The 23245-nt window shown below is 41.8% G+C and overlaps 1 protein-coding gene across 3 annotated transcripts in view; it reads right to left on the bottom strand.

Moving 5' to 3' along the window:
- Positions 1–20640: 20640 nt before the first annotated feature.
- The window catches only part of HELZ (helicase with zinc finger), a 139442-nt gene continuing 136837 nt past the window's right edge, over positions 20641–23245 (bottom strand). For all 3 annotated transcript variants that reach the window (XM_034789686.1, XM_034789687.1, XM_034789688.1), the window contains one exon: positions 20641–22131. In XM_034789686.1, coding sequence (XP_034645577.1) covers positions 21800–22131 — 332 coding nt within the window. In that variant the 3' untranslated portion in view covers positions 20641–21799. The remainder of the gene's footprint in view (positions 22132–23245) is intronic.

Raw genomic sequence — 23245 nt, 5'->3', positions numbered from 1 at the left:
TTTTTTAAAAAGCATGAAGACCAGCAGCTTGGGTTACTCAATTTGTACCCTCAAGCCGCCGAATGATGGGAGAAGTCATCGGCAATTTGGGAATGCATTCTGCAAATGCAGTTGAGGGAAAGTGAGAGAGCACAAGATGGTTTAATGAGAAGGTTAAAGCACAGGACTGGAGTTGGGAAATCTAGGTCGCATTACTGGCTTGGCCACAGACTCACTCTGGGACTTACAGCTTCTCTGTGAGTCAGTTTCCCCATCTGTACAATGAGAATATTGCTTCCCTATCTCACCAGGGTGGTGTGGGGCTGAAGTTTGTACATAATTTGGAGATCCTCCCATTGGAAGTGCTGTATCATTAGTAGTATTACAATAAAAGAGGTTTAGGGATAAAATCAACATTACAAATGTACTCCCTAAAACTTATTTTGTTCTGCCGACCTAAGCATTTGTCATAATTAAAAGTCCTATGAGGAGTCCGGTGGCACCTTAAAGACTAACAGATTTATTTGGGCATAAGCTTTTGTGGGTAAAAAAACACTTCCTCAGATGCATCTGAAGAAGGTTTTTTACCCATGAAAGCTTATGCTTATACCCAAATAAATCTGTCAGTCTTTAAGGATGCCACCGGACTCCACGTTGTTTTTGTGGATACAGACTAACACAGCTACCCCTCTGATAATTAAAAGTCCTCCGACTCCTGTTGTATTGGAATGCTAATGGCAAAGCCAAGCAAGTACTGACCTGTAGGGGCAATGTTTTCCTTTAATAAAGAGATGTAATCCCACACTGAGGTACGATTTCTCTTTTCAGGACAGTGGTTTTGGGAGATGAACCATACAGGTGTCTGCTTCACTATAACCCAGAGCGATACTTCCTGTACGTAGCTTCACATTTGTGTCTGTTGCTGTTGTGTTTTGTTGGAACGGCCCACTTGATTCTTCTGTTTTGTAAAAGTGTTTTTAAGCAAGAACCCACGAAGGGAACTGCCAAGGAGGGATGGACATTATAATCCAATGACATGCGTCTGACGAAGTGGGTATTCACCCACAAAAGCTCATGCTCCAATATGTCTGTGAGTCTATAAGGTGCCACAGGACTCTCTGTTGCTTTTTACAGATCCAGACTAACACGGCTACCCCTCTGATACAGTATAATCAAAGCTGAGCAAATCTCACGCGTTAAAAAATTTCTTAGCTGTTATTCATGCATGTTTGAAAGAAAACGTACGCTGTTTTGGTCAGCACAGTGTGTGGAACAACCACACAGGAAGCCAACTATATGATGTCAAAGTTATTCATTGTACTGCATCCTGACTGCCAGTGCTTCCCAAAAGGGCAGGGACGTTCTGTTCTGTGACCAATGCAGAATAATGGCTTCATAGGTCACCATGGTATTGCATAGGTACATTAAGAGCTGCTTTTAACTCAGTGGTTTGAGTATTGGCCTGCTAAACCCAGGGTTGTGAGTTCAATACTTGAGGGGGCCACTTAGGGATCAGGGCAAAATCAGTACTTGGTCCTGCTAGTGAAGGCACGGGGCTGGACTCGATGACCTTTCAAGGTCCCTTCCAGTGCTAGGAGATAGGATATCTCCATTTATTTATTTATTATTATTAAAGCATGGAAACGGGCTGCTGATTTCAGAACCTGGAGTCTCATCATTAATGTGACAGCGAATTCTATTCTTCAGCAAGATGGGGACATCCATGTTCCTCAATTTGCCACATCAAAAATATGGGGCAAAGCCTTAATCTGAAGCACATTAGGAACCACGTGGGATTCAAATGTAAGGCATAAATAATGTGCCTTATTTAGTGACACCCCTTTCCCAAGGAAAACGCCCACTGATTTCCATGAAAGGCAGATTTCAAGAAGCAATGAATAGGAACCATCATCCAAGCTGCTCAACGATTTGTGTCTTAGCATGAAATTTTTTGAAAGAAAATGAGCCGTTTTTGTTTCATTTGAAATTTTGTCTTTTTTTTTTTCAAATTTTAAAATTCATTTAGAATTTTTGGGAGAGGGTTCCCTTTCCTCCCTTTTCCAATCAGAAAAAATTGGGGAGGGGGGTGAGTCCAAAAGTGAGAGAAAGTGAAAGGGGTTGGGGGGGGGGGCTCTCTCTCACTTTTTTCCATTGGACAAGTCTGAAAAAAGTGAAAAAAAGAAAAAATGAGAGGGGAAAAAAAGGAGAATGTTACTTTCTCTCATTTACTAATGTAAGACCATTAATAATGGTCCAGGAAGAGGGCCAGGAGCATCAAAAACAGAAACGGGGAATTTCTGACTATTTTCAAGAGAGGAGAAATTGATTTTTTTTATTTTTATTTTTTACTCTTTGTTAACATTTTTTGAAAGGAAACATGTCAAAAACATTTTTTCACGCAATATTTCATTTTCCAAAACAGCTGATTATTTTGACAAAAATAACTTGTGTAGAAACATTTTCAGCCAGTCCTTGTTATTTCAATTGCTTGCTTCAGCATTTCTGACAGGGTCTAGCGGCCTGAGCGTGAAGCTCAAGGTGCCAGGAAGTCCTGGTGTCTAACCATGGCTTTGACAGCCCCAGCTTCTCACAGGTATTTAGACATCAAACTCCCATTGATTTCAGTGCAAGTGAGTTAACCTAACCTAGAGATAGCACCTATCTTTGAGGATCTGGGCTCTAGAGCCTGGTTCAGCTGAGTTACACCAGAGTAAAATTGGAGAGGGTGAAACAGATTGTAATCAATACCTCTCCATTTCCTCCCTCTGTAAAGCGGCAGTAACAGCAGTACAGGGTTTTTGTGAACTGAGTTAATATTTGTTGAGTACTTTGAAGCTGGAAAGTGCTAAGTGTTACTTTCTTAGTATACTTGTTATACGAAGTTGGGATTGAGTAGTGTGAGCGCATTTTGGATCTAAAATGAGGGCTGCTGCCTCATGCTGAGGGACAATATCAGCTGCCATTGAATAACTGTGAACTGCCAAATGGTATCAACATGGTATGTTTGGATACAAATGACATTTCACACCTGCCTCAGAAACACATCTCATTGTGTGTCCCTTCCGAACAATATCCTGAGGAACACAGGGGTAATTTTCTAGGGAGAGACCACGTGCCAAACAAGAGAACAAGTAATAACTACAGAGTCATAAGAAAAAAGTGGTACAGTCCAAACTCAGATGTCATGGATTACACACCAGGGCAATGGATTAATCTGGGTAAAAGATTTGGGATGAGTGAGGGAATTTCCATTGTATTCACCAAGCAACAAGGGACAAATGAGAGTTTTGGACATCTGAGGTTTGGCTGTACAATTATTGAACCTTATAATCCCACCTTGCTCCGTGAGTGCCACTGAATAACATTGTGCTCCTGAAGCAAAGACACACACCTCATGGAAAGGCATGTTTCCTGCACTCTTTGACGCTCATGAGGTTATTCAAGTTTATTTTATAATTGTTCTTTGGTGAAAACATTTCTTTAAATTATTATATCTGACACAACCCACCCCATGGTCATAAGAAAGGCCATACTGGATCAGACCAAAGGTCCATCTAGCCCAGTATCGTGTCTTCCAACAGTGGCCAGTGCCAGGTGCCCCAGAGGGAATGAACAGAACACGTAATCATCAAGTGATCCATCCCATCGCCCATTCCCAGCTTCTGGCAAACAGAGATTAGGGACACAATCCCCGCCTATCCTGGTTAATAGCCATTGATGGACCTATCCTCCAGGAATTTATCTACTTCTTTTTTGAACTTTTTTTTTTTTTAGAACTTTTTTGAAGGTCAAGTTACTGTACATTTCCACCAGCCCAACATATGAAATGTCTTTCATATTAATTAGCGAGAAAAATTCATGTATGCTGAAGAAACAGCAGAACACGCAAGAGCCTGATTCAAAGCTCTGTGAGGTCCACAGAAAGACACCAGTGGGTTTCGGACTGGATCCAAAGCAAGTATGAAATGCTTTACAGCCCCTCTCTGCCCACTTTTCACAGGTGTAAATGCCAATGTGCAGTGCAAGACAGTGAGGAATTAGACCCATCATCCATTTAAGTCAAAAAGCAGAGCTAGTTCCCTTTTCTAAAGCTCTTGAATTCACTAAGCTTTATTTTCTATCTGCTGCATCTCAAGGGGCTTTTTGATAATTTACTATTTACATGTGTTACCCGCCATGCTGAGAGTGAAGCATGCGTACGACTTCATTTTGCTTTTTTCAGACATTAATAAACATTGCCGAGGGACTTATCCATTAAATCAGTTGTTGGTATTCACCCTGGGAAGCAGCCGCTCTAAATGTAAGTCTCTTCTGCTATCTCCAAATCTCCCAGCCAGGGACCTGATACTGTGCTGCAAGAAAAGTTAATAAAAGTAATTGGCCTCAGTGCAGAGAAAACAAAATATAAACTCGGGGCGGAAGGGCGGAGGGAAAAGAAAGGGGAACTTGAACCAATTTAAGTTTTCATTCTCTCAACTGAGCACCTGGCAGGAACTCACCCACTGATATTATTATTTCTGTAGCATGAGAATGTGCACGGAATCTTAGTATTGGAAGGAATCATCATCAGAAGAGGAGAAGAGGGAATCCCTGAGCTAAAGAATTCACACGCTAACAACATGGACAAGTAGGGTGCAAATAAAGCAATAGCAAAATAACAGAGTGATAAATGGACCTATGGGGAGGATATTCAAAAATGGTAAAGTGACTTTGGAGCAAGTGAGTTGATCTTAAAACAAGAAAATATTGTGTTTTAGTCCTGGCCCTTCCACAGCCTCACTGGATGGCCTCCATTTTAGGCCTAGCGCACCTAAAAATCTCCACTTGTCCCTCTATAAAATGCCTCCCCAGAGTTCTGTGAGCATTCTCCCTTGGTGCTTCTAACCCTCTTATTAATGCAGGTTCCAGTCACTAACGTTTGCCCAGCACTTGAAATTATACACCAGCATGTCAGCGCGAAGTGAAAGTGGAGCAGATTGACGCAATAGAATATTTATACATTTTTATGCAAAGATGAGGTTTTAGGCATAGGCTTGGAGAGCTGAGTCTTTTATTTTTAAATGTTGTGTTATGTGAATTCAGCATGCAGAAAAGGTGCCAGACTAACAGCCCTGGAGAATAAAGTCGTCTGTTTAGCAACTAGTTAGCTAGGTTCTTGGAACAGTGTTTATCACCGCGGTATCTGAGCCCCTCCCAAAACAATCAAACTCACACTAGGTCAGTGACCTAATTCTCTTTGCGCTTTACTCCGGCCTTCACCTCTTTTGCTGATTTTAGTTGCAGTGGTGGGAAGGCGTTCGGCCTCGGCTACACTTGAGAATTCACAGTGCTGCCGCGGCAGCGCTGTGAAGCACGAGTGGAGTCATGCCGCCAGCGCTGCGAGAGCTCTCTCGCAGCGCTGCAAGTACTCCACCTCTCTGAGGGGAATAGCTTGCAGCGCTGCGAGCGAGCGTGCAGCGCTGCAGGCTCTGATTACACTGACGCTTTACAGCGCTGCACTCGGGGGGGCGGGAGAGGGGCATTTTCACACCCCTGAGCGCAGCAAGTTGCAGCGCTGTACAGCGCCAGTGTAGCCAAGGCCTTCAAGTCACAGAAGGGAGTTTCACACTGAGATCTGAAGGCTGTGGGATGGGTGGGTCATTCTCATCTCCCCAGCAATGAGCTACAAAGCCTTGGCACTACTGCTGAGAAAGTCCCATCCTCTGGGTTCACAAGCTTCAGAGTTCCTGGGGAGTGTAGCGAGAGAGAGGAGATCACTGGGAAAAGGGAGGCGCTCTTGAAGGTACATAGAGACAGTTCCTGAGAGACTCTAGAAGAGTAACACTGAGACCTTGAATTTGCCCCAGTATTCTCCAGGGAACCATCCAGGATGCCAAGTGCGGTGGTAGTGGGGGGTTCTGTGATACAAATGCAGGAACTAGACATGCAGAACCCTGAATTATGAAACAAACTCAGATTTATAAACTCCAGCCTTACCAAGGGAGAGCTTTAAAAAGGGGTATGTGTGCATGAATAGATGCAATAACCGGGGGAGGGGGGGGAGTGCCGGTCAATGCAATTTGAGATGTAGGGTTATTTTTAAAACAGAAGGTGTTGGAATAACAAACTGTTCTCAGCTGTACAGCACTTGCATAGGAAAAGGACAGGATTTTCATGCACCTCGCCCAACCACATCTCTTTCCATTATCAAAGGGACACATGACAAGGCAGTCCCAATAAAATCCTCTCATGCTGAAGAAACGAGAAAAGGGAAAAGAAGCCCAGCTGAACATGCAATATGTCCATGGGAACTCCCAAAGGAGTAAAGGGACCAATGACAGAGATCAAAAGAACCAATTAGCTGCCACCTACTATTGACAATAAGGTACAAGTGAGCTGAACTAAACTAAAAGCAAGACACTGAAATGCAGAGAGATTAGAAACAAAAGATTTCCATTACATTCCTGATCCCGCTTCTACCAGCTCCCTCGATAGCAGTCCGGGACTGTCTCTTACAATGAGATGATATAACGCTTAGACCGATCTCAGATGGTGCATTTGGCTACTGCCACAACACAAATAAACAATAATGACATGCTGGTGTGACTCCATCCTGTTTTACACTGCTGTGAGGTCAGAATCAGGCCAAGCGAGTTCAGGGTGATAGAGCTATTTGTAAAGCTGTTTTGGATTCAGGTAGGGTTTTTTCGTTATAAGTAATAGATGTTTTGTGTCTGATGATACTAGTAAATATGTATGCAATACATACATTGCAAGCTCACCTACGACAGCACTATATCTATCTATCTACACTCCTGCATGCTTTCCATGGGAGATGTAAGAGAAGGAAGGTGACCTATTTCTCATATGAAATCACAATACAACAGCTCTTTTTCAGCTGAGTAATTGTCTTCCATCTCTCACTGCTCTCGCCTGCTTTCTTCAGGTTTTTCCTCACCCAGTATTTCTTTAATGAACACCCATTGTTGGTTCAAGGCCAGACCTGTGTCAAACAGGGCAGTTGCTCAGATTTGTTTGGGGGCAAAAGTACTGGGGTTTCTGGTTCAGTTTGATCTAACCACCAGGCTAAAAAGTGTGACAGCCCACCCACCTCCCCTTTCCCTCCCTGCCAATGAAGTTTTTGTCAAACCTGATAGTTTTGACATGCCTCTGTAAAACTTCCAACCCGCTTTATTAGAAACACACAGTATTCAACTCCTATGTTAAAATAAAACACTCCAACATTCCCGTTTAAAGTTATCCCAAGCCCATTTTACTCCCTTTTTCAGAAATCTTCCACTTTGACTATTAGAAAGAAAGAAAGAAAGCTTACAAAGGGCTGCAATTCAATCCAATGCTTGTTGAGTCCAACAGAGAAGACCCTGGTGCAAATATTGAATATTGAGTTGGGAACTGTCCATATTTCAAGTCGACCAATATGACGGGGTGAAAAATTTTATAGGCAGCATAGATCTTTCACCTGTCTTGACAAGTTCATTGTTTGCAATTTTCCTAGGAAATCTGGAAACTTTTTAAAACTAAAACCAAATGAAAATGAGTCGAATGATTGATACTGGGGAGACTAGAGTACCACAGGCCTATTGCTTGAGAAATGTGCACATTCTGGCATGCTTGAGTTAACTCTAAAAGGAAATTCTTTTCTGCCCGGTCCAACATGCACTTATTTATGGCTTCTACTGCCACTTACAATAGATATCCTGTAGATACATCAAAAGCAGTGTTTAAACAGATGCAAAAAGTGAGGTAAAATACAGTGGAACTTGGGGAATCTGCAAGCAAAACAAGTTAATCAAAGCAACTGAGATACATAAAATGTTTAGAAAGGATGGATTTCAACTCTCCTAAGAAACTGTCAATAATGCATTGATCTATATAATTAAAGAAAGAGAAACAAAACATATTAGATATTAGTGCTGTCTAGAAAACACAGATGAGGTTTTTTTAGATGGCTAGCTATTGTTAATTATTATTATTACGTACAGAAGCACTTAGGGGCCCTATGTAATACCTGTTGTGATGGTCTCTGTAGACTAGAATGGGGAGGGTCTGGTGTTCATGAGACAACCTCTCAATTAAAATGTGGCCCGCACCATGAAAAAGTTTGAGAGCCCCTGTGGTGATGTGTTAGCAATAGAGTTTCACTACATTTTGGCGTATTGTCACTAGGTCCATGGACAATAAGATTAGTTGGAGGTTTTTTTGGTACAAAACCAATTTCCTCCACTATTTTTGCTGGTTTTTGCAGATTCAAAACTTTCATTTAAAGAACATTCCCAAACTCCCAGCCTTTCTAGCTTTTTCCATCGCAAAAAGAATCTCATTGGCAAAGCTGTAAGTAGATCTGAGGAGTTTCTGGCTCCCAGCTGTGGGCACCATCCACCAGCCTACTATTCTCTTGAACCGTTCAGACTTCTATAATGGGCAATCAAGCAGCTCTTTCTACTTCCTATGGCCTACCTTAAAAGACTCGGTAGAAAGTAACTGCCCTGAGTCCAGGACAACATACGTGCACGTTATTTCCCTGATGGAATGACCTTATGATTAACTCTGCTTCAGATACATTAATAAGTTAGACGAGCTTTTATTTGTATTAAACATCTGAGGCTGAATGTTTGCCAGGGGATCTTCTTGAGCAGCATCTGGTAACGGGGAAGATAAAGATAAACGTTTTCCAGCAATAAACTCAGAGGGGATGAGTGTGTCCACACAGCCTTTAATAACAGCACTCACTGAGTTCTTTACCAGGGTCAGGAGATCTGGGTGGTGTTTCTGTCTTGCCCACAGACCTGCAGTGTGACCTGGGACAACTCTGCCCCAATTTCCCCATCTATCATGGGGCTAATTCTTCGCTATACCCTCAAAATGGTTTAAGGCTTATTCGATGTTTGCAAAGAACTTTCAGCACCTGGGTAGGAAGGCCCTAGCGAGGTGCAACTTATCATGGCCGCTTATAAACGTATCAGAGTAGCAGCCGTGTTAGTCTGTATCCGCAAAAAGAACAGGAGTACTTGTGGCACCTTAGAGACTAACAAATTTATTTGAGCATAAGCTTTCGTGGGCTACCGCAGAAGTGGGCTGCAGCCCACGAAAGCTTATGCTCAAATAAATGTGTTAGTCTCTAAGGTGCCACAAGTACTCCTGTTCTTTTTATAAAGGTATGTTAATTTACAGGTGCCAATTTGCTTTTTCACTCCATTAAAAAGATTCTACCACAGCAAAGGGCGTCTGTCTCAGCACCAACATGGCTGTCATCTGGACTGGATCCCTTACGGGATTCCAGAGGCATGCTCAGAACTGTTCAGCAGGTTAAAGCTGAAGTATCAGGTGTCAGTACAGATACTCCCCAGCTAGCAGCCTACGACAGAGACTGGAAAATAGTCAGATGATGAGAGTGAGCCTGAAGAGGGGCCATGTTACAATCATTAGTGCAGATATGTTCATTCAACGCCAGCTTTTGGGACACATGAATCTTCGGGCCCAGGGGACTGCAGATGCAGACACTGTGTTCTACTGAGTGCGTGCCACCCACCAGCACTCTGCTACTGCTGTCTCTGCTGCCCTCTGCTGGCTTAGTTGAGGAATACCCCAGACTTTAGGCCATCGTCTTCATCAACACATGGGAGGGAAGATCCGATGCCTCCTCCTCTTTCTCACCTTTTCCCATGACTAGGTCAGGAAACGGGGTTGCGGGGGTGGAAGGCCCATTGTTCTCCATCCTGTCCTGACACTAGGGTGACCAGACAGCAAGTGTCGGACAAGGGGTGGGGGGTAATAGGATCCCATATAAGAAAAAGACCCCAAAATCGGGACTGTCCCTATAAAATCGGGACATCTGGTCACCCTACCTGACACTAGAAGGGAGGAGAGTAAATGGGACGGAGAGGAGAGTTTGAGGATATGGGGCTCAGAGCCTAAAGGTAACCCCAGCAACTAAGAAGAAATCTGCAGACGGGGCTGTTATAATGGAGAGAGAAGAGTGCAGGGAGATCTCTTGTTCTGGGACATTTTCCCTGCCCCACAGCAGCAGAGCTTTCCTAACACTGCAGGTCATAGGCCTGTCAGTCAAGCTTGCTATTCAAAGGGCACTGAAGTCACCCACTGTCTGCTACAGTATTGTGTATCTATACTGAGTCCTTTGCATAAATGCTCCACATATACACGCCCATAAATAGCAGCTACTTTATCCTTCCTCGGTTCAGAACACACTACCGGGCTATATCTCTCCACTTCAATATTTGAGTGTCACCTTCTCTATCTGCCACCCCAGAAGCACAGTTAAGCCTTTTCAACCCATTTCCCCCGCAGTGTTCCTGGTCAGCTAGACAGCGCCTCATCAGATGTAGATGTCTGTCCATCGCTGTTTACTACAATTTTATTATGGCCTCTCCTTGCTTGAGCAGAGAGTTAATTGAGACTATTATAAATCTTGCCATCAACCAACAAAATTATAGTGCATTACACCCTAGCAACTGTTGTTACGTGACAGATAGATGCATCTGTTGCCTACTTGGTAAGCCAGATACCGGCGTGTTTACACTTCCAAGGCACATAGGCAAGGGAAATGGGTTATGTTTAACAGGTAATGGAAAATGGAATTTCCCCAATTTATGGACAGACCTAATTTTAACTCCACTAGGACACTGAGGATTGGAAAGTTCAACGCAAACCAGGTATGTGTTTTTGCTTTGGTAAGACTGAAAAATGGAGCAGAGGGGGCGAAAAACAAATATAACATGACACAGAGAAAGAGAGAGAGAAATTCTAATGGTATCAATATAGGCAGGGCACACACCCTGCCAGCTTAGCTTGTGGGGACATCTGGTCTTCATAGTCTATCTAAGGTGCCGGCATGGTATCTGAGCACCTCACAATTAGTAATGATTAATGTATTTAGCCAGATGAAGAGAGGCTGGAGGAAAGTTGAGCGCCAATGGCAGAAAACAAAGACCAAGATGATCTTCCTATCAGCCACCATTGAGGCCATCAAATCCTGCCCTAATGGGTTATCCAGTGTGGTAAACCCTTCAATCAACCCTGAGTGCCTACAACCTGTAATAGAACCCAGCATCAAGCGCTGCAAAGAACTACCATCCTGCTTCACTGTGACACACATTCCGGACGCCTTCTCAAACACCATGGATCGGCCTCGCCTACACCCACCAACCAAAAGCTCTCCTGCATTCCCAAAGTTCAATATATTCACCCATCAAGAAATTCTGGGCACCCTAAAGGAGTCGCAACACAAAACTTGTGACATTGACCTATGCCCTTCCTGGCTTGTGAAAGAGAGTCATGAACAATTGGTGCCACTCCTGACTGAAATAACCAATGTCTCATTCAAGGAATGAAGCTTCCCTTCCTCTTTCTAATATGCATTAATCTGACAATGAAGAAACCCACCATGGATACATAGGTTCTGGCCAACTACCACCCAGTGTCAAAATTCCTGTTCCTGAGCAAGCTCATAAAGAAGCCAACTACAAGTTCATCTAATTGAAGCTAACTTCACTCAGTACAAACTGGATTCAGGCCAGGACATGAAACAGAAACTGCTTTAGTGGCACTGATGGATGATCTCCTCCTATCGATGAACAGAGGGGACATCCATTCTCATTCTCCCGGACCTCTCTTAGCAATCAACACTGTTGAACATGAGATATTGCTGTCTAACTTGAGAGAGATGACCGGTTTCCTGGGTAATGAGCTAAAATGGTTTGTTTTGAGTCTTTCCTGGATGGAGGCATCCAATGAGTAGTGAAGGAAAAAAATGCACCTCCACCGCTAGACCATCTCACTTATGGATTCCCATAAGGGTCAATTCTCTCTCCGGTACTTTTCATCATCTACATGCAACAACTAGGTGAATGTTCAGTCGACATGGGCTCAAGGGTCAGTGATATGCAGCTAACACACAGCTCTACCTGTCCTTCACCACCTATAATTGAATGTTGCCAGTGGAGTGCAACTCCTGCAGCTACTTTTTCACATTTCATGATCCTCTCCAAGTCTTATTTCACTTGTGGGTGAAGGTGCTTTGTAGTCATTTATACATTCCAGAAAAGGCTTGTGTCATCTTACGTCGGTGTTGTCACAGGTGATATTCTCAAGTCACCAGCAATTATGATGCGTTATAAACGACTGAGAGAAATCTGATAGTTATCTTACCAATTGAAACATGACACACAATTTATGCTTAGATGTCCTTTAATTTTTCGGTTTATGAATGGAAGCTGTTATATTATTTGCCAGGCATTCGGGAGCCACCCCCACCTCGTGTGTTTGTCTGTGTACTATAATGCTATAAGAGTAGTGACTTTCCCAAGAAATCTTGAGGCAAGCTCCCATCTAGCAAAGCTTTCATTACATTAACTCATTTATTACCTGCCTGGTTCTCCACTGCCCTGTCCCTTGTGCTGTGAAAGGCGAGCATAAAAACATTCTTGCTGGGCTGTGTTTTGTACTCACTTGGCATAGCTACAAATGGCTGTTGGTACCGACATATCAATCTCAAAAATCAAGGGCAATTTCAAATGGATTTTTGACAAAGGATATAAACACATCCCGGTAGTAGGGTGCTTCTTGTTTACAAAAAAACACCAGGGTGAAATTCTGATCCCATTGAAGTCAATGGCAACATTTCCAGTGGATCCTTAATATTTCAAACTCAGCTGTCAGCTTGGTCCCTTTCTTGGGCTACACAGTGCACATCCCTTGGGAGGCAGAAAGTCATTTTGTCCCTACATCTATTGCCAGGCTTTAACACAAGCTCTCCTCCCAGATACTCAACTAGCGTAAAAGCAGCATCGGTACATTAAAGCTGACAGAGTTATGCTGAGCTACCCCAGCTAAGGCTCTGGCTTATTGTTCATAAATAGAGTTACTTTTCCCGTCTGCAATGACCGCCTATAAAACGAAGCTGTCCCAGCCCTCCAGGAAGGAGGAAATCCAGTCTTCCTGCATCGGTGTGCGGTGGGTCGAAGAGGTTTATGAAGAAGCAGCAGCGTGCAGCTGTAAACATAACCCACTGGTAAATGTCAACATTATTTACTGAAAAGACATTTTTATTATAAATACATTTTAAATGTAGCAGTAAAATACGTTCTGTGTTACCATTCATCTTTAAAAGTTAAGGGAGTGCACCAAGACAGTTATTACATTGTAAATAGACACCGTAAAACCTAATCCTCAACGCATTTTACAAGGAATCACAAAGTGGTTAAGACAAATCAATTTGAAAAAAGCACCGGAAATGGATTCTAGCTTCGTTGTGGTGACTGGTAAGAGTGATCTGAATTTTTAAAAGATGTAAATCATTCAGGGCACTTTACAATCTTTCTCCACTTCTTAGGAGGTTTGCCCCAACTTATTTATTTATATGCCATTTGTCTCTAAAAACGGCAAGATCTGTCTCACTGTAAACTCTGCTTATGTCATCATGGAAACCGTGTGTCTGTCTCCTAACAAAAGGGAATTGACTAGTTCAGAGTTTTATATCTTCACCCGTGATTCAAGATTATCCATTTGCCAGGTTTATGAACAAATTTATATTTAGCTGAAGTTCAGCCCTGTAAAGGGAGCTGGCCTAAGGGGTTTGAGCCTATGTGCATTGAAGTCAATGACAAAATTCGCATGGATTTTAATGGTGCAGGAGTAGGGCCTAAGTCCCTGTGAAGCCTTAAAATTATGCCTTTTGGGGTGAATTATACTTCCAAAGAGCCTAACCAAGGTTTCCTGCTCCAGTTTATACCCCACTTAAAATGGGTCTTCCTTTGATTTGGTATCTCCAGAGCAGATGCGTTTCTCTAATTGCCATCTCTGAGAGCATGCACCTACAGTTCCATGCTGGGTTTGAGATCAGAAAGGTTATTACCTTGGCATAGCGTTTATAGACTACACAGGAGATTTTCTAAAGTGCCTGCCTGACTTTACTGAGACTTGTGCTCCCGAATCCCTTAGGAACTTCTTAAAATCTTCCCCCAAGCTCATTAGGGATAGGCGGAGGGGGTATCAAAATATCCAACCAGCCTCGGTAAGGCAGTACCAAAATATTTGTGAATAATTGAGTACCCATGTAGTATACACAATGTGGAAGTCAAGAGTTGTATACCAGCTAACACTCCTGCAAGACACACCAGTAACGTTAATGGGACTATTAATTTCTGTGGAGGATACAAAAAACTTGTTTAAATGGTCCATTCATTGTCCAAGCCCTTCTTTTCCATAAACTTGAACGAGAGATAGATCAGGCTCATTTACCGTACTATCTACTTAATTCACCATTTTCTTATATGACTTTATGTCCTCTTACTAACTTGCCACGTTCATGGTCCTACCTGTAGGAGCTCACCTAGCCAATTGCTTGAGCTCACTGAGTCTCTGTCAGACCCAGAGTTGGAGCTGACTGCAAACTCTATACTGAATGAATATACTAACTTCTCAGTACAGGACTATATAAAATAATTCCTCACCGTGTAACAAATATACAAATGCACTTTTTGCTAAATATCTTACAAGTTCAGAACCATCATCACACCTTGATAATCACATTTTCACCTGCTCCTGTAACATGCACCTGTGATTTACAGCGTAACTGGCTGTGGCGTGAGACTGCAAGGTAGAACGATACCCTCCCCCCCAAACTTACCCTGGAAAGATGCATGTTTTATAAATGCAAAAATAAACACAAATCGCAGATGGATTAAGAAAAAAAACCGTTAGCTTGCTCCTCCTCCATTGCTTGGCGCAGTCCCAGTACTGCACCACAACAATGTGTAGGCAAATCCAAAAGTTAACTCACCCTATGAATGTTCACAGTACATCACCATTATTGGAAGGTCTATGCTAATCCACACTATAGAGGCATTGGTTTGAATTAGGGATGGACAAATACCTGACTCAGACCTCATGACTTTGAAAATTCAGCTCAAGTGTTATGGGTCGTGCCTTCCATTTAGCACAGACTATGAAAACTGAGGCAGAGGTGGAAAAGAAAAAATACCATGAAATATAGAACAAGGAGCAGCCAAAGAGGAGAAAAATACTGAGAACTCTGGAATGGTATTACCCTATGTATTCAAAAGTGACCAGTATTTGATTCTGGGTGTCCAAACTGTGATGCCTTCAAGGAGCCTGGTTTTCAGAAATGCTGAGCACCCACCATGTGGAAATCAGGCGTGTCAGATTGGTTACTGAAAAATGGAGGCGCCTCAAACCACAAGTCACTTTGGAAGATTGAATCTACTTTCTGTGATGCAAGATCCATTTCGGCCAGCCTCATTTGAGAAAGTTCTTTTATCATTAATACCTATCACTAGGTTCCCTTTAACTAGAAAACAAGCAGTGAGTATCTGCTTATGGTTATATTAATATTCTAAAAATCAGTCCATAGAAAGTTAGGAAAGTAACTTCTCTCTGATCAGCTGTGCTAGTGTCCCCTACTAATGTGGAGTAGATTCCTCTTAACAGCAGGCACAGTGGTTTCAGAGCTCTTCGGGAGGCCTGCTGGCTTGCGTCTGTGCTTTCTGAAATATGTCTTTGTATCCTAGTCATAATTAGCCATTTTTAAATGTGCTAGTGGTAGAATGTAAACATTATGGGTAAAATCTTGCCCCCATTGAAGTTAATGGCAAAACACCTATTGACTTTGATAGGGTCAGGATTACACCCTATATCTGTAAATAAACAGACCTCACATAAAGACCGGGGTAAAATTTTCAGCAGTGCCTAAGTGGCTAAGGAATCTAAGCATCATTTTCAAAATCAGCATGATTTGGGCACTTTTGAAAATCGGACTTAAGACTCCTAATTCACTTGGGGCTGTTGAAAAGGTTACCCCAGAAGAACATGCAGGAAAGCACATGTGCATTCAGGTCGAGTTTGCACACTAGGAACTTCCAACATTGCTACCACTTAGCAGGGGAAAATGTCCCCATAATCAATGTTTGGGGAGTGCATTTAATGTCTCCTACAAATTCATGTTGAAATGAGTGGGCTGTTCCAATGAGAGTTTGGCAAGTTCGGCAAGTAGTGTGGGTAGTCCACCCAGCGAGGCTGGTATCTACTGGTCTGGTGATACCTGTCCATTTCCAAATGGGCCACAGTCAGCTCTATGCTTTGGATTTTCCGCTTAATTCACAAAGCAATGTGTTGGATGCTCCACGCTGACAACCAGAACAAGTCATTGCAGGTGGCATTCTGCTTCAGCATGATTTAGGAACAAGCCAACACCACTTCTCAGACCAGGTGAACATGCTAAAACCGGTTAATTTGAAATGTGGGGCCATTCTGACACCTTTAATCACATTGAGAAGTACCTTACTTTGCAAGCAAGGGCCGCTCATGGAGTAAGGTACAGTTCAACAGGACAGAATGGGCAGGTGGCAGAATCTGGCCCAAGGAGCGACGGGTGAGGGCGGTGAAAAATGGGCACGAGATTGACCTACTCACCCATGCTCAACAGGCAGCAATCATGGTGCAGTGAAATGCAGATCAAGCTCAGCGTGGAGAACAGGCCCCCATATCCACAACTCCCTCCTCAGAAGGGCTGTGTTGAGGGTACAGACCAGGTGTGCCTGATGCAACAGGGGTTGGCCTTCACCCATGCTATGCAGAGGAGGTGCTTAATAGCTACTGACGGGGGCTGCAGCAAGCCACTCCTCCTCCACACTACCACACCAACCCCTCTGCAGGTTCACTGCGCATTCACAATTAGAGGCAGACATGTTAGAAACGGGTATTGTCCGTGTTGGGCTGCTCCACCAATGACGATAAGCCGGGATGTTGAGCCACATCAATACGAGAGGCCCACTAACCACCCACCAGGACTCTTCTACAATTCTCCTCTAGCCTCAGACAGGATCAAGCTCACTTTGGCGAATGAATGTTCAGCAGCGTGAGGATGGATGTGATACTTGACAAAGGGCTACTGCCAATAACAGGCATTCACCTGTCCATGGTTCCCACAAAAATCTCTCAAAATAGGATTTACTACTAGTGTTTTTCATTTTTACCGAAGGTGGGGTGGAAATGGTGTTAGCCCTTGGAGGACAATGCACATTCTAGGTGAGAGTTGGTGTCCTAAAGACGGGAGACGAGGGTAACATGGGTGTATGTCCAGCATTTACAGGAGGGCTTCTGGTAGCTAAGGAGTGAAGTCATACTCTAACATGGGAGGGGTTCCACTACTGAAGGACGAATCCTATTTCAGGAATCTCCTCCATAGTGGGAGAAATCTGGCAATGGCACAGGTTGGGGTAAGAGACAGGTTGGTAGCTTGGAGAAGATGGACTGGAAGGGCTTCCACAGCAGGGGCTCAGTCAGGTGAAGCAGATGTCCAGAGGGCAGGGGAAGGTGATGCTAGAACAGGCTAGATAGGAAGAATTCAAATTGGGGGTGTTTTCAGAGAGAAGCTGTTAGCTACAGCAGAGTCTTACTGATCACTCTTGGGGTTGGGAAGGATTTTCCCCCAGGTCAGAATGGCAGAGAGACTGGAGGTTTTTTGCCTTCCTCTGCAGCCGGGGGCACAGGTCACTTGCTGGTTTGAAGTAGGGTAAATGGATTCTCTGTAATTTGAAGTCTTTAACTCAAGCTTTGAGAACTTCAGTAACTCAGTCAGAGGTTAGGGGCTATTAGAGGAGTGGGGGGTGAAGTTCTGTAGCCTAGGATGTGCAGGAAGTCAGACTAAATGATCGTGATGGTCCATTCTAGCTTTAAAGTCTATGAGTAGCAGGAAAAATCAGGACAAGCCGTGGATGGGTGAACTCATATCCAGTACTGTAATGAAATTTACCGAGGACAATGAGTTAAAATACTGTAACATTAATACCAGAGAACTGATTTCAGGAACCATCCTGTTTCAGAGTTATTTCTAGCCTCACATGTTAGAGAGCAGGATCTCTCACTATTTCTTTTTTCTGATCTAAGACGACCAAGATAAAGGCTTGTAAGAGATGTAAGCTCTCTGCAAAATGAAACCTTAAAATACGGAAGAAAAATCTACCAACTACATTGTTAAATAATGTCTTTTTTTAAAGAGCAGCAGCTGTTACTGTTAGACAGTAACCTTAAATTAAGTGATTTACCTTATAGTTCCAATAATTTACTCTGAAGTTCTCTCTCAATTCCACGGTGTGCAACTAGCTCCTACTGTAGCAAAAAGACACACATTCCCATGAGAGTACGATATTTTGCTCATGAAAATGTGAAATCAATTAAAAAAAAAATCAAAACCAGAACCTTTTCTTGAAATTAAATGCAGTCTTTTAGTTTAGAGCCAGATCCTGTGGTCCTTATCGAGGCAAAATGCCCATGGGCCATACTGGGAGTCTCTCTCAAGTAAGGAGCACAAGATTTGACTGTAACTACTATGTTAAGGTTGGTATTTTCGCTGTGAAAAAGTCAAGGGCCAGATCTATGGCTGGTCCAATGCTCTTTGGAGTAAATGGATGTTGCAAATGATTGTCTATTGTATAATTCAGCTTGCCTGGGTGGCAAGATAGTCTCCGTGTGCATTCCTGTCTGTGAGTCCATGGTAAGACTGATAGTGCTTTAGGAATTCACACTTGTTACTGGGCTGATGAAATCTCATGATTGAACATGCAACCAATTTGGGGTGTTTGCTCTGCTTTTTGAGTCTGCCCTGAGGTTGGCACTCACCGTCGTGAGCCGCTCCAGACAGTGTGGCAGTTAGCAGGATTCACCTATCACAGGTCAACCGCATTTGCAGATCATAACCCAACGCAGCTAAAAGTTTCAATTTGCTATTGAGAGTTTTTAAAGGTTAAAGATTAGTCACAATGAGTGAATCGCAGTCATATGAGCGTCTTGAAAAGTTATGTAAAGATAGGGGAATATCCCATGAAATGAAAGCTTCAGTTCAGGAACGGAGAGCTTTGTTCATAAGCTTTAACCCAGCGTCCAAGGACGCTGCTGACCCAGACACTGCAATGAAACTGGTCCTACTGCAGCACTTGGCACTCACACTGTGAGTCACTCCAGACAGCATGACACTGGGCATGCTCGGTGTTAGAGTTGTTTGAAATTATTTAGAAATTCAGGAGAAAACTAAAACAAAAATTCATGATTTTTTTTTAAAACTCCGCCCCAATCTTCCAACACCCCCCACCCCCAAACCAGCTCTACTCAATCTGGTATTTTCAAGTAGCTATAACTCTGTGGGATTTGAAGAAATTAGGTATAAAAAGGCCTCACTCAGGACAGTACAAGCCACATGTGCCATTTTAAAACAAATCTTTTTTTGGGAAATAAATTAACCAAAACAGTATAAAACATAGTTTAAAGCATGAATTTAGAATGCTGCTACTGTCGTTATAATATCAATATGACAGTTTTAATAAATGTGGTGGGATGCAAACACCTTCTCCTTAACTATTTCACAGATAGCAGTCAATTAGAAAGTGCTGTTTATTAGTTAAATATTCAAATATGGTAAACAGAATCAAAAGATTGCTCCATATAAACGAGTGACTTTGAGACCCCGGAAATGACAGTGCCAGCTCGGCAAAGTGAAGTGCATTTGAGCCTCATCTAACTTTTTGTCATAGTCTCTTGCATATTACCAGGAACTGTCCACAGGCCATTCAGACATACAGATTTTCTCCCAGACTTTGTCAGCCAGCTGTTCAGCTAGTGTAAAATTGGCTTAGCTCCACTGAAATACATAGGTGTATTGATGATTTCCACCAAGCTGAGGATCTGGCCCTTGTAAATTCCCATGGACCGATCTATTTCTGCAGTCCTCAACTGAGCAAATGCCCAATGAAGTCAATGGCAGTTCTGCTTGACTAAGGGTCACAGAATTTGGCCCCATCTCATTTTAGATCCTCTTGATCTGGTGCTATACATCAAATTGCTAAGCAGTATTTGGAAGTGTCTTTCCATCCATCCCCTGACATCTTTTGTTTGGTTTTATATAGTAAGACACAGATTAACTAGTTATGCGTGGTCTTCTTTAAAGCCGGAAAAGTAGATTTTCAGCTACGTTTCTGAACCACAAACCATTCAAACCTCTGTGGTGTATTGAATTTAAATGAGTCTTTTTATGTAAAGACCCACAGCTTACAACCCAAAGTCAAACACAAATCAATTTATTATAACCAGAACAAAAATCTGATTGAATACAGCAGCAAGCACTGCTCATCAGCACAGTCTCTCACTGACAGCTGTAAAAGTCTGGAATTAACCCTTATGCTTTCCAAGTAGGGGGTGGAAGAGAAGATGTGCAATTCCAATGAGAAACACGAAGTTAAAACCCCCACACAACTCTGAAATTGTAATTCTGACATCTAATGGAGGAATATTGTAAATCAATCAATCCCAGTCTTGTAAAAAATCAATTATGTCCCAGATTTAAAGAGATCTCTTGAAGTGTAGAAGGCGGACTACCACCTCCGGAGAAGCTATAAAGATACACCCCTTCCATTTCAAAATTATGAACAATGTGCAAGACCAGAATTCCTAACGGATAAATTTTATCCTTAGAGCTTTTGTCCAAAGATTTCTCTTTCATCTTTACACACGCTATAGAATTCTCTTTCTATATGTTGTCCTAAAGGACTAGGTTTGTGGAGATCTTGAGTAGAACTCATAGATAAACAAGTTGAAGATCATTTTAGTCCCAAAGAAGATTTAGATAAATTTGGATACAGCTTTCACAAACATTAAATCTCTTCTTTAATGATGTTCCTCAAACAAAACAGTTAGCAAAATATTTGAATTTCTTTGTATAATGTCACATTTTAATGTAAACATCAAATAATGTACCAAAAGTTTTACTGGAAGAAAAAAAAAAACCCAGAAAAAAAAATAAACAAAACAAAAAAACCTTAAAGCGGCACAATTCTTTATCTTTATACCACTGGCGAAGGGGAGAAAAAAGCCAGATTACAAACATTTACACATGCATAGTGGAAAAAAAACAAAAAACCAAGTATTTTACTAAATTCACGCATTTTTTTTAAAATAGTTATTAAATCTACTAAGCACCAACATACCTAAAAATTTATTTTCAGCTTCATGATTCATTTAAAAAACCTATCAAATTAACCTTTCAAACAAGCTTAAGTTAGTAGCTTGTCCAAAAATAAAATGTAGAGCATTTTTTTAAGTATACCAATGCTTTTTATCTGACTGTTTCCAAACAATGGCAAGTGTCTGCAAAGAATGCCTTTACTTTACCCTACAGTGGATGGAGAATACAATACCACATCATACAGAATCTAAAACTATAAAAGTCTCAGAATGCAGCATCCCTTCACAAAAAAGCTGATAAAACTGAAAGTATTTATAAGATGCTGCACCTTTATTTAAAAAAAAAATTAAATGAATTTAAGCAGAAATAACATACATTTTTACATTAACTGGCCATTTCTGGTACAGAAACCCAGCACAGTATGCTAATGTTATTGAATAAATGTAATTGCTACTTACAATTTCTTTTTAAATACAATTTAGACAAACTTTTTTTTTATTTTTATTTTTTTTAAAGTTGCACAGTTAACCTCTTAGCTGCTAGCTTAATGCAACACATTGGTAACATTACACAAATTAAAAAATAATGTGTGTGTGTGTGTGTGTGTGTGTTCTACAGAAAAGCTTTCAAAATTCCGACCCACATCAAAAAATGCAAAATAATGGAATATAATTAAAAAATTAGTTGCAAGTCTAGCAGCAAAGCAATTAAGTGAGGATATATTTACTAATATAAACAAAGGGAATAGTTGCAACTACAGGTGAAGCCCCAACTATCTTAGATCTACTGACACAAATAGAAATTAAATTCTCTCTAAAAAAAATAATCTGATTATTTAAAATAGGAGTAAAAGCCATTGCTACCTGATGAACTACCTAGGCTAAGTTCCTGAAACAAAGACAAAGGGTCACTATTCTTTTTTGCCTGCTCAGGAGGAGGTTTGGGCTTTGGCGGAGCCCGCAGAGCACTTGCGTAGGACATGGCAGGCTTGTTCCCGCCAGCATTCTGCTGGCTGTTGCTGTTTGATTCGACGATCTGCTTGTTGGGCATAAGGGGTGGGAACTGGCCGAGATGCTGAAGCATGTTGTAGTTGAAGGAATTGGACAGCTGTATGTTTTCAGCTTTCAGGTGATCCTCTGGGGGTTTGACTGTCTTCGGTGGAGCTGGAAACAGAACAAATAAAACCGGTTTAACTGAATAGCCTTCACAAGTGAAATCCATTTGCTGATGCCCTCATACACAATGATAAACTGACATCCAGATACTGCAGAACCTCAATATGAAGTTAAAATGACAGAAGGCTTGAGATCAATATCAGATTTCTTCAGGGCCTCTTTTCAAATGATTCTAGCTTCAGACTTTTTTTTCCTTAGTCCTCTCTTTTGTACAAGCAAATAAACCCATATAAGCCTCACTACATCCACATCTGTAGGAGACAGAGGGACTAATCCTATTGGGAGTAAGGACTGAGTAAAAATTGAGTGGGAATGTAAGGATTTAGACCCTACAGATTATGTACCCGAACTGAAAAAATTTGACACAAATAACTTCAGCATAAATATGAATACTGAAAAGGTGCTGCTAGTTCGAAAATCAGGTAAAAATAAGATTTTAGTACCTATCCTTCATAGATTTACCATGAGCCAATCTGATTCCAATGATGGCTCCATCCTGCAAAGCGCTGAGTTTTCTGGACTCAATCCAGTTTAAGCACTTGCTTAACTTTAATAGCAGCCAGTGGGGCAACTTGCATGCTTAAAGTCATGCACCTGCTTAAGTGCCTTACTGGATCGAGGTCAGAGCACACAATATTTCCCAGGATTGAGCCCTGAGAGAACATTACTTTTTTCTTACAGATTTCCAATGGGTTTAGAAGACCTCTTTTCATGTCACACATCTTCAATGTAGCTGTGTCAATTTCACACCTGTAATATGCCAGGGGCTGATCACACATTTCTCTGGTTCCTTCTTTTGGAAATTCTTTATAGATCAATTACACTAATTCTCCAGTTGCAGCTTTAGATTCCCTCTGTGCAGGAACAAAAAACTTGGGTTGAATTCTACCTTGAGTAACATAGGCAATAGCATGACAAGGTGTAACTGAAGGCAGAATTTAAGATGAAGGCATTCAGTAGTAGTATTTCTATGTGTGTGTTTTTTAAGTAAGATGACATTTTAGAAACAAAAAATAAAATAAGACATTTCAATTTAAGTGGAAGCTAAAGAATATTTCCCGATGGCCTAAAGCCCAGTATCTTGCAAACAGTCATACAATGA

Source organism: Trachemys scripta, chromosome 14 (assembly GCF_013100865.1).
Source record: "Trachemys scripta elegans isolate TJP31775 chromosome 14, CAS_Tse_1.0, whole genome shotgun sequence".
Classification (NCBI taxonomy): Eukaryota; Metazoa; Chordata; order Testudines; family Emydidae; genus Trachemys; species Trachemys scripta.
Note: the sequence above shows the minus strand (reverse complement) of the source record. Positions and strands in the feature narration are given on the sequence as shown.